The sequence below is a fragment of the Strigops habroptila genome, chromosome 10 (assembly GCF_004027225.2).
Source record: "Strigops habroptila isolate Jane chromosome 10, bStrHab1.2.pri, whole genome shotgun sequence".
Classification (NCBI taxonomy): domain Eukaryota; kingdom Metazoa; phylum Chordata; class Aves; order Psittaciformes; family Psittacidae; genus Strigops; species Strigops habroptila.
In genome coordinates, this window is record NC_046359.1 from 33,592,607 (window position 1) to 33,607,447 (window position 14,841).

The window sequence follows — 14,841 nt, forward strand, 5'->3', positions numbered from 1 at the left end:
CATTACTTCTTTGTGTTGTTTACTGCTGCTGTTGATTATTTGGCATTACAATGGTGTCATTTACTCACCTGTTTGGGGGACAACAAACCCAAAGGTCTTTATGGATTAAAAGTTTTCTTACTAGATGTATTCTGTGCCATAGACCTGAACAAAGAGAACTTGGCCTAAATCCCAAAGCTTTGTTCTTTGGCTTTGTTCTTTGGCAGTCTGAGTCCATTCTGGCTCATGGCTGTCTCCAGTCACTATTTTATATGTAAGAAGAGGAAATGTGGGAAAAGTTGCACTGCTTTTGAAAGCCATATATATGTCTATTTATCCAGGACAGCAGGCAAGTAGTGTTGTTTGTAACTTGTTTGCAGAAGGATGAGTTGACTGTGAGGCCAGTAACAGGTGAGAAGGGTTTCTCAAATCTATTTATACTGAAGCCTGGGTGCCAGTCAGCCCAGAGCTATGTGATAATTTACTGCTGTGGGCCAGTGCTTGCCAGCATAATGAATTCCTGCATAGCTGGAACAAGCACTTCTGGGTTCAGCTCTGACTCTTGGTGGACTGCGTGATCATTGGCATAGTTGCCTTTCAAGAGATTATTTAACAGTTTCATTTCATAATAATCTGAATCTTTTAAACTTACATTTTCATTTGCAACTGCCATTATTCCTTCACCTTAGCGAAAACCACTTGTTATTCCTCTGTCTTAGAGGAAAAACAGCCTGGTGCAAACTGTAACATTTTGACAGCAAAGTCTGTGTGGTTGCTGGTTTCTGATGTTAAAGTAGAACATGCATGTGTGATGCATTCATTAGGCTTTCTGAAGGAAAAAATACATTTCATGTGGCCATGTGTGTTTGCTAGATGTGATCTAATCCTGGCCTAGTAAAGCCCCGGCAGGGCAGCACATTGCAGGGAAGAACAGTTCCGTGAGCTTATAGGGTTGCCGTAGCAACAGCAAATGTGTCCATTTGGGATTTCCTTGGAGACAAAATTAAGGAAATAAACTACCTGTTTACCCGCCTCCGCACCCCCATGTTTTCTCAGATCTTTTTAACAGATCATAGTAAAGGCAGTGAAACTTTGTACCTCTCTGCACACCCACTGCTTGGAGGGTGGCATTTTTTTCTGTCCTTGCTCTTTCCTATAAAAACCATTTCTTAGTCTTCAACTGAACATGGATGAGGCATGGTCCTCATGATGATGCTTTGGAGTACTGTCAGTGCTTGGCTTACTAAACAAAATATAGATATAGCTTGTGTCTTGGCTTAGTGGTGTGCAAATTTAGGAGGAAAAGGAAATCTGAGATGGAAAACTTGAGATAATGGGCTATGAAGCCCTGGCTGACAAGGGGATACTGCTTCATTCTGTGCTCCACCCCTCTGCAATGAGACTCCAGTGCAGCAAGTGCACTCTGATTTTAAGCCATAGGACAAAACCACTGCCCCATGCTCGAGATAGCTGTGGTTTTACATAGAAGCTGTACTGAACTGGGTACAAAATTGCCAGGTAGCTCAAGCTTAAAACAGGGCACAGGAGGGGGGAAGCACAGCTGACCTGTGCTCTGGTCTGTCAGTATCCAGGCAGGATCTTGAACCTAAAAGCCATTATTTGCGTAATGGAAATGCAACCTAAATTAACTAGTCTACCAGTAAAACACAAAACAAGGCAAGCTTGTGCTGGGGTGGGGAAAATGGCAGCAAATGGACTTTTATAGGAAGGGGCACTGGTTAGGGCACAAAGGAAGGAATCAAAAGTGTAACTGGGCTAAGATTTAAGATAGTGGCATACAGAATGTAAGAAAGATCAAACTCATACCTTGCATATAAAAACTCCGATTTATTTACATCAGTTAAAAAATAAATCTTAAAGCTGAATATGGTCTTATAAAACAATTGTATTCCATAAATGTTGAATTCATGAAAAATGGAAGTGTTGTCCAAAAAACCTGTAATGTGTAAAAAAAGTTACATTTTTTTTTCCCCAAAAAGTGATGAGCTAAACCATCATTTCCTGCATGCTACAGTTGCTCTTAATCTCATGTTTGCAATACAAATTGAAGGTAAACACCTTATTTGCAAGAGTCCTGTACATTAACTGTACTGAAGAGACTCAGTTTGCTATATGTAGTCATGAGTTCATGTTGCAAACTTGTAGATCACTCCTGGAGAAGTTCTGTTTCTGGAATACAAAGCTCAGTTTGCTGCAGCATCCTTAGGGCAGCATCAGAATCCTTCAGCAGCTGCAGTGTTTAGGTGGGGTTGTGTATGCAATAAGCCTCCTGACAACCACAGCCTCAGTGGTAGAGATGCTATGGTAGGATGCCAGCTCGTGTACCACATTCTGAGGGGAGCCTGGGTTTTAGGGAAAGATGCTTTGTCTTACTCCATGTCCAGCTATCAGATGTGTGAGAAGATTTCCAGCTTGATTGCTAGAAGCCTTGCACCACAGAATTTGGTGCTTGTGGGTATAAATAAATACTTCATTACCCATCACGGTGCTGGGAAATTTCAGCATGAAACCATGAAGAGAGAAAATGATTGTAGTAGCTGAGTAGAAGCTGTCCTCCCACTCTGTTATGTTTTCATCTTCAAAGCTACATTTAGGCATGCAAAGTGCCAGTTTATTCCTGTCTTGTTTGTGGTTTGTTTCTGTTCTGGGTGGTTACTGCCAGCAGAACAGACAAACCCAAATGCATGCAAGAATGTACTTGTATTTTCATGCACTAGGGAGAGAACTACACTTCTGATGATGGGGAAGACTGGCCTTCAGAGTTTGCCCTGCTGGTAAACTTTGCAGTATCTCCTTGGTGATTTTCCAGCTTGAGAGGGGATGGTACATCTGCCTACGTGATTACAAGGTGGATCTGTTGACACCTCCTCGCTATGGGTTCATTATGGGTATGGCTGGCTGCTTTCCCACCTCAAGCTCACAAACCCCTGACAATCCAAAGCATCTATTAACTGTGAGTTACTTCTTTATATTCAAACCCCCACCTTAGCCATAACAATTAAGGTTTCCTTGTGTCTGTGGCTTAAAATGGCACTGAACTTATTGAAGGATGGTTGTGATTAAGGCACTAGATTAAAACTCAGTAGTTCAGCATCCAAAGGGGTCCTTTATACAATGTAAGACAAACCTCAGTTCGCCCATCATGAAGGTGGGCAGGAAGGGTTAAAAATCATGTGTGAAGGAGAAGTGCCCAGATACCACCATCATGAAAACTGCAGGAAAAATTAAAACTATTCCTATCAAAATAGGACTATAAATGTCCTTTTTTTTCTGGATCTTGTTCTGTATTAAGCTTGCATATGAAAACATGTACAATTACATTAATTAAAATAAGATTAATTAAATTCTAATTATGATGATAAATTAGTTAGGTGAGCAAGATCCAGTAAATTCTGAACCTGTATTCCAGCGGGTGCTATAAAAGCCTAGGATTAATCAACTTCAAATAATGTGTGGTTTTCTTAACAAGAACCTGTCTGGGCTCTTCTGTGGAATTACAATAAATCCCTCAAACTGCATAAATCAGAATATGAACCTGCTTTGGGGACAACAGGGTTCTCTGTGGTAGCATTCTCTTGCGAGGAAAAAAGATACACGTCCTTAGGTGCCTCAGGATTTATAATGTTGTTTGACTGGGCTATTACAAAACTAATCTAAGCCTTGTACCCTGGGAACTAGAGGTGATGAGATTATGTGATAATCAAAGGTGATTTAGAAGATCAAAGCCTTTTTGAGGGAATAAGATCCCTAATTTTATTCCTTTAAAGGGGATTACTTTGTTTTGACTTGTAGTTGACCTTATTCTCTCTCTGCATGTTTATAAATACCTAAAGATGTGGCTTTGCTGAACTTGTTGATGTTTTTGCAGTAAAAGTAAATTGGTTCAGGATGATACCTCCCCCCCCGGAAATGTCACAACAGCACACCACTTTTTTACATAACTGAAACTTTGATGTCTCTTGAATAAATAGCATGGCAAATAATGATCATTTCTGATAGTTTTTGAACTACTTTATCTAAACATTGAAACAAAGGACTTGGCTACAGGTGCTGTCTTTACCAAACCAATTTGCCTCTGACTCACCCAGCTGCAAAGTGTTTTGAGTTAAACCATGAAATGCAATCAAAGGAGAAGCACCTGCCTCTGCTGGTATTTCATTAGATTGCTTTGCCAGTTTGGGTTTTTAGATCCAATGCCATTATACTGTTTCCTCATAAGGAAAAAATGAAGCCACATTTTGGAGGCTTGGGTAAGGCTGCTTTTGCCCTCCAGGGACTCTGGCCTTGCTCGTGTCTCTGCCTTCCTGGGTGCTTCTGCTGTCAGTCCCTCTGCAGCCCCTGGCCCACAACGTACAGCTCGGGGTGAGAAGCAGATCTGTTGGACTCTTTGATTTCAGGACCGCAGGGGTTGTTCCAAGAGTCACTTGCTTTTCTAGGGCTCTCTTCCAAGCTGCAGAAGGAAAGGTGCTTAAGTTAAGAGTCTAATGAATCATGACTTTTTAAAAACAGCACTGATTAGGCCACATTAACCCGTGAAGCACAAGCGCTGCATGATCCTGTGTCATTCACTGTTTCCTCCTGCATACATGCTCTTTATGTGCACCATCCAGACTTTTTTCTTGTGATGCCAAATGCACTGTACTGTCCCCTCCTAAAACTCTCTTGGGAAGCAAACATTTTGTCTGTTTGCTGAGTGTGAATCTGGGTTCACTTGCACATAGAGACAGATTTGAGCGAAAAGTCTTGTTCCAGATTCTGCTGGAGGAAAGGTCTTTCCTCTCTTACGCATCTGCTTAGCATGGTTACTGTGATTTCCGAGTATGCCAGCATGACTGTGGGGCGGTATTCTGGTAGTATAAATCTGCCATTCTGGAGACAGGAGAACTGAGACACTGAAAGTGTAAATGATGTTCCTGAGGTCATACTGACAATCTCTACGGGCACAGGGACTTCATGGATCAAGATTGATTATAGCAGTGGAGCTAGTCATGAATATCTCATGCCATGGGCCTTCGTGCTGAAATGTGCCCTGTGTTGCTGTAACTACTTAAAATGGTTTAAGATCAATGTGGGGAAGTATACCAGAGTTATCTTTACTGTATTTTAAGTACATAAGCTGCTAAACAGAATTAGCTTTCAACTACAAACAAGCTGTTTTGTTCCCATTCTGGCTGCTAGGACTTTAGTGATTTGGACCGCTAAATGAAGGGATTTGTGATACATGACTGGTCATGAAACTAATCCAGATTCAAATATCCCCAACTGCAGAAGGTCTCACTTGGGCTACTTACTCTGGGCCTGATTCAGTCAACACAACCATTCTCAAGCCCTCCTTGAACAGTTTCTTAAAGGCAATAGCATTTAATATTTGGTCTCTGCTCTATCTCTTGGAAGATTAGCAGTCTAAATTAAATATTATTTCAATTAACTGCATACGCAGAAATCCTATTACAGATTAACAGGGTTTCTGTGAGCAGAGCAATTGTACATGTTATGCCTCAATACGATGCCAAGAACTGCTGATTGCTGTCCAGTGACCAAGCTTGGAAACCAGCAAAGTCTGTCCATCCACGGGCTCTCCAAATGGGAACCAGTTGTACTGACTTGAAACTGAAACTCTCGTCCAGGTACCCTAAGACTAAACACAAAAGCTCTAGCTCCAGCCCTTGTTAGGACTAAGAATGTTCTAAGTCCTGATACTCCTTAGAGCATGGGGTGGGCGGAACATATGCTTTGGAAAGGAGCGCTTTCTGCCTTCTAGGGGAGCAGTGAGTGTGCAGGAGACGGGCAAATCTGCGCACAGCACTGACATTTAACGCCTGGCGATGCTAGCTAGGAAAATGAGATGAAAGCCACATCTTGATTTTTCACCAAAAAAAGTAATTTAGAATTGCTGCTAAAATGGGGTAGGTGGGAGAGGGGACTTATGATGAGAAACATGTTGCTTGTACAAGCTCCCACCAGATTATCTTTAGCAATCTGCTTCTCAGCAAAGGTATGTTTTAATTGGGTATGAAGAAAGTGGAGGGATACATCCCAGAACTTGGGAGCATGGGAGAAACTGGCTAACTCACTGATTTTACCTATAAAAGTGTGATGATATTTGCAGGTCTGACTCTGTCTCCCCTCTCTCCTGTGACTAGGGCTTGAAGTTGCTAATACACACCTCTGACAAAACAAAAAAAGGACATTGTTATATTTGGAAATAAGATAGAGCAAGGGAAGGAATGAAGGAAAGGAGACTGATAGCTGGGTGGGAATAACTTGTGAATTCGAGACCAGATACAAACATGACCAGAACGAGGAGGTTTATTTAGGTATGCAACATCTGGTTTAGGGAGACATTTTGAAATTTCCCTCTGTCAGCTGAATGAATTGCAAAGCAGAGGAAGCCCTGGCTGCTTGGTGAACTTGAAGGAGGGATAGGGAGCAGAGTATGGTTGTTTGTCTGTTAGGGGCTCTGTAAGAGTAGGGCTCAGCATCTGTGCGTGGGGATGTGGTGCTCACAGCTGTGGCAACCACTCTGGTGAAACAACCGGCAGTGATGCCACACAGTGATTCTTAAAATGGTCCTTCTCTGCCTGTCAGCACATTTGCAGTGATATTCCTATTAGGCCATTCAATGCAAGGTCTGTAAAAGTTTACTCCAGGCAGCTTAAGTGTAAGAAAACACACAGTAGTAGTATATTGCATCTTAAATCAGTGCATGTGGTAATCAATGGGCTTATGTCGATATAAATTTGGACTAACTAAGTAGGACTACTTCAGATGTCTGTTGGTGTAAATGGTAAGCTGAATTTAGCTCGGGATACATTTTGTTCTTACAGAATGCTGTATATCATGACACCAGGATATATAATTTTTTTTCATGAAAGTGATGATTTTATTTACAGTGGGTTTTTTATATTAAAACCCCACTGTAAATAATATTTATATCTGTATGCTCTGGCAGACTACAATAGGAAGGTAATACACCCCATTGAAACATAAATTAGCTAACAATTTATAATCGGCTTTTTTTAAAATTGATCCATAAACCTGGCAGGACTTTTGTCTCGCAAGGTTTGACATAAAGCCTCTTCTGAAAAGATATATTTCTGCTAGAAGGCATTGAAGTAGGCAGAGCTGACTTTACACAGTACATAACAACAATAGAAAACCCAGCAACAATGTACAGGACTTTTAGGAAATCTCCAAATGTCAGAATATAGTGCAATATTAGAACTGGGAATGTATTTCCCAGTGATTTTTCGCATGTTTTGTTCAGCATGTTCCTCTGCAGTGAGTGTGGGAAACCTTGGTCCTTGGGGAGAGAGTGTCTGGACACCCAATTTCAGTATCCACGGCTGTCCCTTCACTTGCAATACACTGAGTGTATGTACACAAGTGCAATCTTATCTCCTGTTAGGATTGGTCTTGCAATCCCATGAGTAGTCATGGAATGATTCACGTGATTTCAGCTATTCTGTGGGAAGAGCAAAAATATTCCTCACATGAGGAAGGGTTACCTGAGAAGGGTCTTAATCCTCTGGCATAGCTTAGAACTTAACGGACTTCAACATCCTAAGATGCTAAGAAACTAGAATAACACCACTCTGTCCTTCCAGCTGTTATGCTGATTTTTGAGTATTCCCAAATACCCATTTTTGTTTCCTGGCTGGTTTTGTGATTTATTTATTTATTTTTTTAAAGTGGTAGACAAAATTTAAAGCTAAGCCCAGATCTTTTAAAATTTTACAACCAATGATTGCAAACATGGACTTGGCATGTGTTGATCTTTAAACTGACTTCTTCAGAGCAATTAATTGCCAGTAGCCATGGAGGTTTTCCCACTTTGAAAACTGGGCTGGGGCTGTGGACCTGTCAGACTTGAAATCAGCACCTACTGCTGAGACTCTGCACAAGAAACTCAGAATTTCAAGCTATAATTACACCCATAGAGATCCTTGCCTACACATTATCTGTCTGTCATTCTTGCCAGCTGTTTTGAAACGTTCTAATACAATTTTCACCTGAAGAGTTTACTGGCTTAGAGGAATTAGGAAATGTCAGTTAGGACCTTTCCTCTTGGTGCAAGCTTACCTTCTCATGGTTGTTTAAAGAAGTTCGTAATCTGAGGGTTACTTCAGAGCTTTTAAGAATTGAGTGTGGATGTCCTTAGCCTCAATGCAAATAAGAGGGGTTCCATGCCATGAAACCAATACTGAATTTTCCCTGGGGTGCCTCTTACAGCAGATGTGTAAGTTTAAGGCTTGAGCAAGCTATGGAATGGCTGAATCAAGGGAAGCCATTCCTTTGATTCAGACTGGTAGTATTCTGAAATCTGGGGCAAGACAACAGAATAGACTATTTAGTTCGAAGGGACCTACAACAATCATCTAGTCCAACTACAAAGTTATCTTTGCCCAAACATCTATTCTGCACATGAACAGGGCACTTTTCTGGAAAGTCTCTTTAATGACATTAAATTCCCATCAGGAGTTTAGAAAGCCAACACAGTGCTATGCTTCTGCTTTCTTGGCCTAAAGTGAAAGGTTCTTACCTTGCTTGGTTAAGTGCAGGTTCACTGCCAGCTGTTACAGGAACTGGAAGACGAAATTGCACCCCTGGTCGGCGGTCAGAGTAACTTCTCCTCACAAATGGCTGAGGATTGGCAGCGCTCAGGGACAGCTTTCTGGTCCGGTCTCCAGGCTGCCGGAAAAGCAGATTGCTCTTTTGGGAAAGTGACGAAGCTTCGGGCTGGCTGGTCACCTCTGCAGCGGGTTTGCTGGGTACTGGTGGAGGCCTGGCTTCGAATAAGGAAGATGTGGCCGGGCAAAATATCGAACGGACGTTGCTGCCCCTCTTGGAGAAGGAAAGCTGGTGCTCATCCCCAGCATCCAGCCCAGCTCTCAGCCCCTTGTAGGAGCGGGATGGGGAGGTTGGTGGGGAGGGAGTGGTGGGGAATGGAGGGGGGCTTGCATCTCGGCGGTAGGCTGTGGAGCCCAGCACCCGGTGCGGTGTCGGCAAGCTCTCCTTGTGCCCCACGGGAGGGCTGAGTGGTTTTCGCTGGGGTGGTGGAGAGGGTAGCTTCTTCTGCAAGGGTGGGCTAGGCACCCTGGGGCTAGAGGGGGGACTGGGTTTCCTCTGCATGGTGGGTGAGCTCAGCTGTGGGTTGCTAGAAGCCTGCAGAGGGTGCCTGTGGTGTGCTGTGGGGCTGAAAAGCCGTTTCTCAGTTGGTGGAGAAGGAGTTCTCGTTGGGGAGACCCTCCTGGCAAACGCTGAGCCTTTTTCGTTTCTCCTGAGCAAATCAGGAGAACCATGCTTCTGGTATTGCACTGAAGTTGCAGGTGAATCAGGCTCTTTGCTCTCTGAGCTGTTGCTGTGTGGCTTTGAAACCCCGCTGGGATTTTGAAGAGGAATAATTTTATGGGTTTGCCTGTACAGATCCGCAGCTTCTTTTCTCTGGGTTGCCAGTATCTCCTCCTGGCTAGGGACATGCATGTTGGTACGGTTCAGCTCCAGAGAGTACTTCTGCACTTTCTCGTCCCCTGCTCTGGTATTCCTTAGACCTTTATTAGCAATTGCACTGGGGCCGCTGATATTTTTATTTGGCAATAAGTCAATGGACTGAAGAGAGGCTTTCATTTTTGGGGAAACTTGTGATCTCTTAGTAGCATGAAATTCTGTTTTGGCGGGCTTTTTGGCATCTTCTGAGGAGTTTCCTTCTATTCTTGCAGTTTCTTCAGGCTCAGATAAGTCAGAATAAGTGTCCATTAACATTTCAGGTGGTGGTGGTGGCAGGTTCTCAATGTCTACATCAATCTCTTCCTTTGCGTCCTTCTTGCTTACTTCTGCAGCTGGTGCAGGAGGAAAGGTATTTGGAAAGCTAGAAGAAACTCCACTAGTGTTTGAAGGGTTTGTATCTTCTACTGGTGAAACACGATGCTTAAGATTTAAAGGTGCCAGGCCTCTCTGAAAGGGAATGGTGGGTGGGATGACTGGAAGTCCAAATTTTCTGATGCACTTTATTGGTCCTAAAGATCTTAAATGTGTATCTTTCACCAGATTGTCAGTAGGACTGAACGTTTCAATAAGCTTTTTGACAGACTGACGGGGGGCACAGCTGCTGCCACTGAGCATTTGTGCTCCAGGAGGCTCCTTTTCATTGCCTCCTGATGTCTCTTGGGTGGGCACAGCAGCTCCCAAAGGCTTCCTGTCTTTTTCTTCATCCAGCTGATGGGCAGGATTTTGGTTGACCATGAACAAAGGGACTTTATCCTGGTTAGGCAGGATGCTGAAATTTTTTGAGAGGCACGCCTTCAGTTTGCTAGAGGACCTAGCTGTGTTTTGCTCATCCTGCAAACAAGGTGCTGTTCTTGATTTCCAAGGCTCTGAGTTATCTGTATCCTTTCCATAAAACATTTCCAGCCTTTTGCTGAGCTCTTTCTGAGTTCTCTGAAGCTCTAGGAGGGTTGGGTCCTCTGCCTGGCTTCTGAGGGATTCCTCTGACCTGGACCGTCGTTGTTTCCTGACAGTTTTGTGGCTGCCCGTTGCCGTACTAGGCCTTGTTGTTTGGACTGCTCTTCCGCTGTCATCTTCTATCCATTCTTTACACCCGGATTTAGCTGGGACAAACTTGATTTTTTCACTGATGGCATCTTTCATCTTCAGAATAATCTCCTCTGTTTCCACATTCTCTGTCCTCTTGATGGACTGCCTTTGTGTGTTATCAGTGACTGCAGGTGAAGACAGGGGCCTCCTTGGCAAAGCGTCCTTCCCTATTTCTGATGAACTTGTGTTGTCATCCTCCCCCAGGGTGCTCTCTTCATCGTCATCTTCAGAAGGAAAATCTGTTGATTCACAGATTTTGAAATGTTCACCTTCCTGAGTAGAGTCGGACTGGAAGGAGTTGTAGGAATGGCTTTTGCTCAAGTTTGCATATTGGGGTGTGGTAGAAGTGCCTTCTGGTACTCCACCCTGGCAAGACGTTGCTTCCCTACTCTGCATGGATGAATAAACTGTATCTTTAAAATGCCTTTCAAGTGCACAGCCATGGGATATGGCTGTGCCCGGTGACACTGTACCACTATGTGTATGCTCCACTGTTCTGGTGTGCTTTTGGGATAGATGCCCATGTGTACAGGAATCACAGCTTGCTTGTCCTCCAGGCTGGCTGAGAGCACTGAACTCTTTGAGGGATTCATTGTCCACACCAATGCCACTGTCCTCAGAATAGAGAGTCCTGTCATCACCATGGGACTGAGAGGATCTCGCTGTTGAGGCTTCAAGCAGCCTTACTGTCCGTAGCAGTCGCTCATCAAAGCTTTGCTTTACTTTCAGTTTTCCTTCTAAATTGTTTGCAGCAGACTGCAAGTAGCTGCATGTCTCCTGCAGGGCGTCGGAGGTGAGGGAGGCCAGTGTCCCACTCAGTAACTGCATTTTATTGACTGTGTACTGCAGTAGTTGTTGCAGAAGGTCAGGGTGCTCCTTCAAATCACTCTTTTCTGCTGGCCAGGCCAGATTCCCACCTACATCTCTGAGAAGATTTTCCCCATCACTGGTGATTTCTTCTAGGAGCTGATTGATTTCATCATAGTGAAGGAAGAGAAAGCTTACCATCTGCTGTAGGAAGAGCTGAGTTTGGGTAGCCTGGCTGGCCATGTGAAGTATAGTTTCATACTTAGAGAGGTTGGGATTTAAGTAGGCATATGCGCTCTGATGAGCCTTAACAAGCAGTTCAGGGAAATCTACCTTTTTCTCTGTCTCACACGGGGCCAAAATGGACTTCTCTTTAATTTTACTAGGTCGACCTTGCTTTGCCAGCTTATGATTTTTTTGCTTCTTTCCTTTCTTTGGGATTTGCTTTGCACTGCTTTCATTCTTGTCATCCCAAACGAAAGCTGATGCTTCTGATTCACAGGAGCTTTGCTTTCTGATCTGTATGGCCTCAGTGATGTGCTTTTGAGACTCAATCAGCTCAGACATCACGGTCTCAGCATCTGTGGCTGTCCTCTCAATTTTCTTGTCTTCCTTGGAAATCTGGGAATCTGAATGAGCCTTGGAAGATAACTGCAAATTATAATTTTTGTCCTGCTCTGATAGTTTAGCCTCCTTTTCCCTGAGGTAGTCTTTCCCCTGGATCTCATATTGGCGGAATTCATCAATATTGTAGAAAGATGAACCTTTAACCAGCAGAGGGATTCCTTTATCTCTTGGATCAATACGCAAAATACTTTTGGGTGAATTCAAAGCCCTAAGACCACTTCTTGCAATAGTATTAGCAATCTCACTGTGAGAAGGTGTGCAGCCCATCTTTCTCTGTCTTTGGCTTTATTTTTGATTTAAGATGAACAAGGGAAAACACAAGAAAAAGTCAAACTCACTGTTTCATCCCGAACTGGAGACTGGCCAGTTTCTCATGAGTTTTCCATCACGATCCCAGTTTTGTTGTCAGTTTTCATTGTTCTTTGCCTTGAAATCTCACATGCTCACTGCCTAAGATCTGTCCTTGAAGTTGTGCACTGTTCCATTCTATGGTCCAGACCAGGTTTTCTTCTTCAGTTCAAAAAAGGAGTGTGAAAGCACTGCTGGATTTAGAGCTAATGGATTAAGAGGACTTGCGTGCCTCACTTCTGTCTTGACAGATGTCCACCACAAATAAGATTTTAAGCTCATTAGGGTAAGCAGGCACTAACCAGTCAGCATCCATGTTGTATTTATAAAGGCAGAGTTTTTTCTGCAACGTACTGGGAGGGAAAAGGAATCGGCACCTGTCCCTACTTTTTTCTGTTTTGCATAAACATAACATACACTTGAATACAGAGATCTAAAGGAAGAGACTGTATTTTGCAACTTTTTTGAACGGGAAATATTTGAACAGGCGTGTAAATGCCACCGGATACTCCTTAACCAAGACAAAGGTGACCTTGGCCGAGCACGTACCCACTAGAGAGACACAAAATCAAATGGGTTAGAGTTGGCTGCTAGACTTCTGCCTTGAAGGTCTTAAAAACTTCCCCTTACTTGCAAGTGACAAGCTGTTTGCTTTTTCCTTCTAAGACTTCCCAACAAGATTTAGATTTATTTTTTTTTCTTCCCCTCAGATGATCATTCTTGGAAAGTTTTGGGTTTGGGTTCCCCCTCGCCCCCCCCCCCCTTCTAAATCGCTGAAAATCCATGCTGCGTGATCAGAGAGTAAGTTTTGCAGATTTTTATTAAGATGGTGTCTACATGTAGTGGATTGAAACTGTAGAATTTCAGATTAAAACAAGAAAGAAATGAAAGTACTTTTTCCTTACCATTATTTCTATTTCTTTAGCCAGGGCTCAGTTCTCTTAACTGCAAGATTTACAGGTTAAACCTCTTAAGAAAAAAAGCTAACAAATTAAAAATGCAGATGCATTTCTGGGACACCCTCCCCCCCCAAAAAAAAATCACAACAACAAACCACAAAACACTGTTGTTTGAATCACTTCTGAGGTCAGGACAGAATAATACCACCCTGCAAGAGGAATTAGAGAAGCCAAAGGAGGAATTGGATGAAGCAGAAGATATTTATCTTTTCCAAGTATTTATTTATGAAGGGCGGCATATGGATGACAGTGATAATGCAGTTGCCCCCCATTTCCCTCTTCATTACTCAGATTGATTTAAGTAGATTTGTCTTTTCATTTCTAGATGCAGCTTTTCTACTGAAAGTGGCCATTTCTTCGTGTCACAAAGGTTACAGACAACAGTGTCCAACCCTAACTGCCAGCCAACAGCTTCTCTTTAGCAATGTGATTTCCAACTGCATAGTCATAAGTATCTTGTCCAATTCCCAAAAATCTTTGCATGCTGCTAAGCTTATAAAACATTCTCAAACTTTAAAGAACTGCTTACGTGTTTCATTCCTTGGTGCTGGAGTGCAATAGCTGAATATATATGCATGGAAAGTTGTTATTCTCTGTAGCCTTATTGTTCAAATCTCTGTTCAACAAGGGTAGCAAAATTACCGTGTTTTACTGGGAACAAGGCATGACTTGTCCCCAGTGATTCCCAGGAAAATTTTAAAACTCTGTGTGCTTTCTCTAAAATAATTTTTCTGGGACACATAAATTGTACTTAGTATACATGATGGCATTGTAATTTCCCTCAGTGCTTTTCTGGAAAGCATCAGGTAATTACATCTTGGCTCTACTTCTTGCAAGTCATGTAGCTCACGCTCTGCCTGCTTCTGTGTCTCACCACCAGTTTCTACACAGCAGCCCCAGCCCTTTTTACATTCCCTTTTAGGCACGTATCTAATGTGTTCAAAGGGGAGAAATGAGGCACATTTAGGGAGCTGTTCATCCTAGTGATCCTAATGGTCAGGATGCTATAGCCCTCCACAGTAAGTCAAGGAACTAGCCTTAGTTCCCCCCTTCTGTTTACAGTGGAGTTGAGAGACATCTTTATGTAGCTTGCTTAATATTTGTGCTATAAGATCTCTTACGACTTTTCTTCAAAAAGCAGTTCAAACAGTTCCGTTCTTTGCACTGGGAATTTTGACAATTAACTTTGTGTGAATTGTTTGTTGTATTTGGGAAGTTCTTTTTCTTCACTTCTTTCTTTGATTTCATAGTCATGTCACTTTGGTTTTTGTTTTTCTAGTTATTTTCATGCTGTGCATTAACACCTTAGACAAAATACATACATGGTTAAAAATGCAAAATACTGGTTTATGATTATTCATTATGCACTGATTTATTATTTTAAATATTAAGAGTAAGCCAATATTCAGTTTATTATTTATTTATTACTAAATAGAGATCCAGGGTCATAGAAAATGCTTTTTAACAAGGCATCTGTTTTATCCTAACTTTAATTGCAGTTTGCATG

General features: G+C 42.6%; 1 protein-coding gene across 1 annotated transcript; it reads right to left on the reverse strand.

Moving 5' to 3' along the window:
- Positions 1–4,320: 4,320 nt before the first annotated feature.
- Positions 4,321–12,294, reverse strand: PCARE (photoreceptor cilium actin regulator). The gene is made up of 2 exons (XM_030500152.1): positions 8,543–12,294; positions 4,321–4,450 (listed from the first exon to the last, which is right to left on the reverse strand). The coding sequence occupies exons 1-2, from the start codon at positions 12,292–12,294 to the stop codon at positions 4,321–4,323; spliced, it is 3,882 nt and encodes a 1,293-aa protein (XP_030356012.1).
- Positions 12,295–14,841: the final 2,547 nt, after the last annotated feature.

Bases quoted from the DNA above. Each gene is read 5' to 3' on its own strand.
- PCARE (XM_030500152.1), bottom strand. From the start codon at position 12,294: ATGGGCTGCACACCTTCTCACAGTGAGATTGCTAATACTATTGCAAGA. The intron at 4,451-8,542 runs GTAAGAACCTTT...TTCCTTCTGCAG, and splicing joins CCTGCACTTAACCAAGCAAG to CTTGGAAGAGAGCCCTAGAA.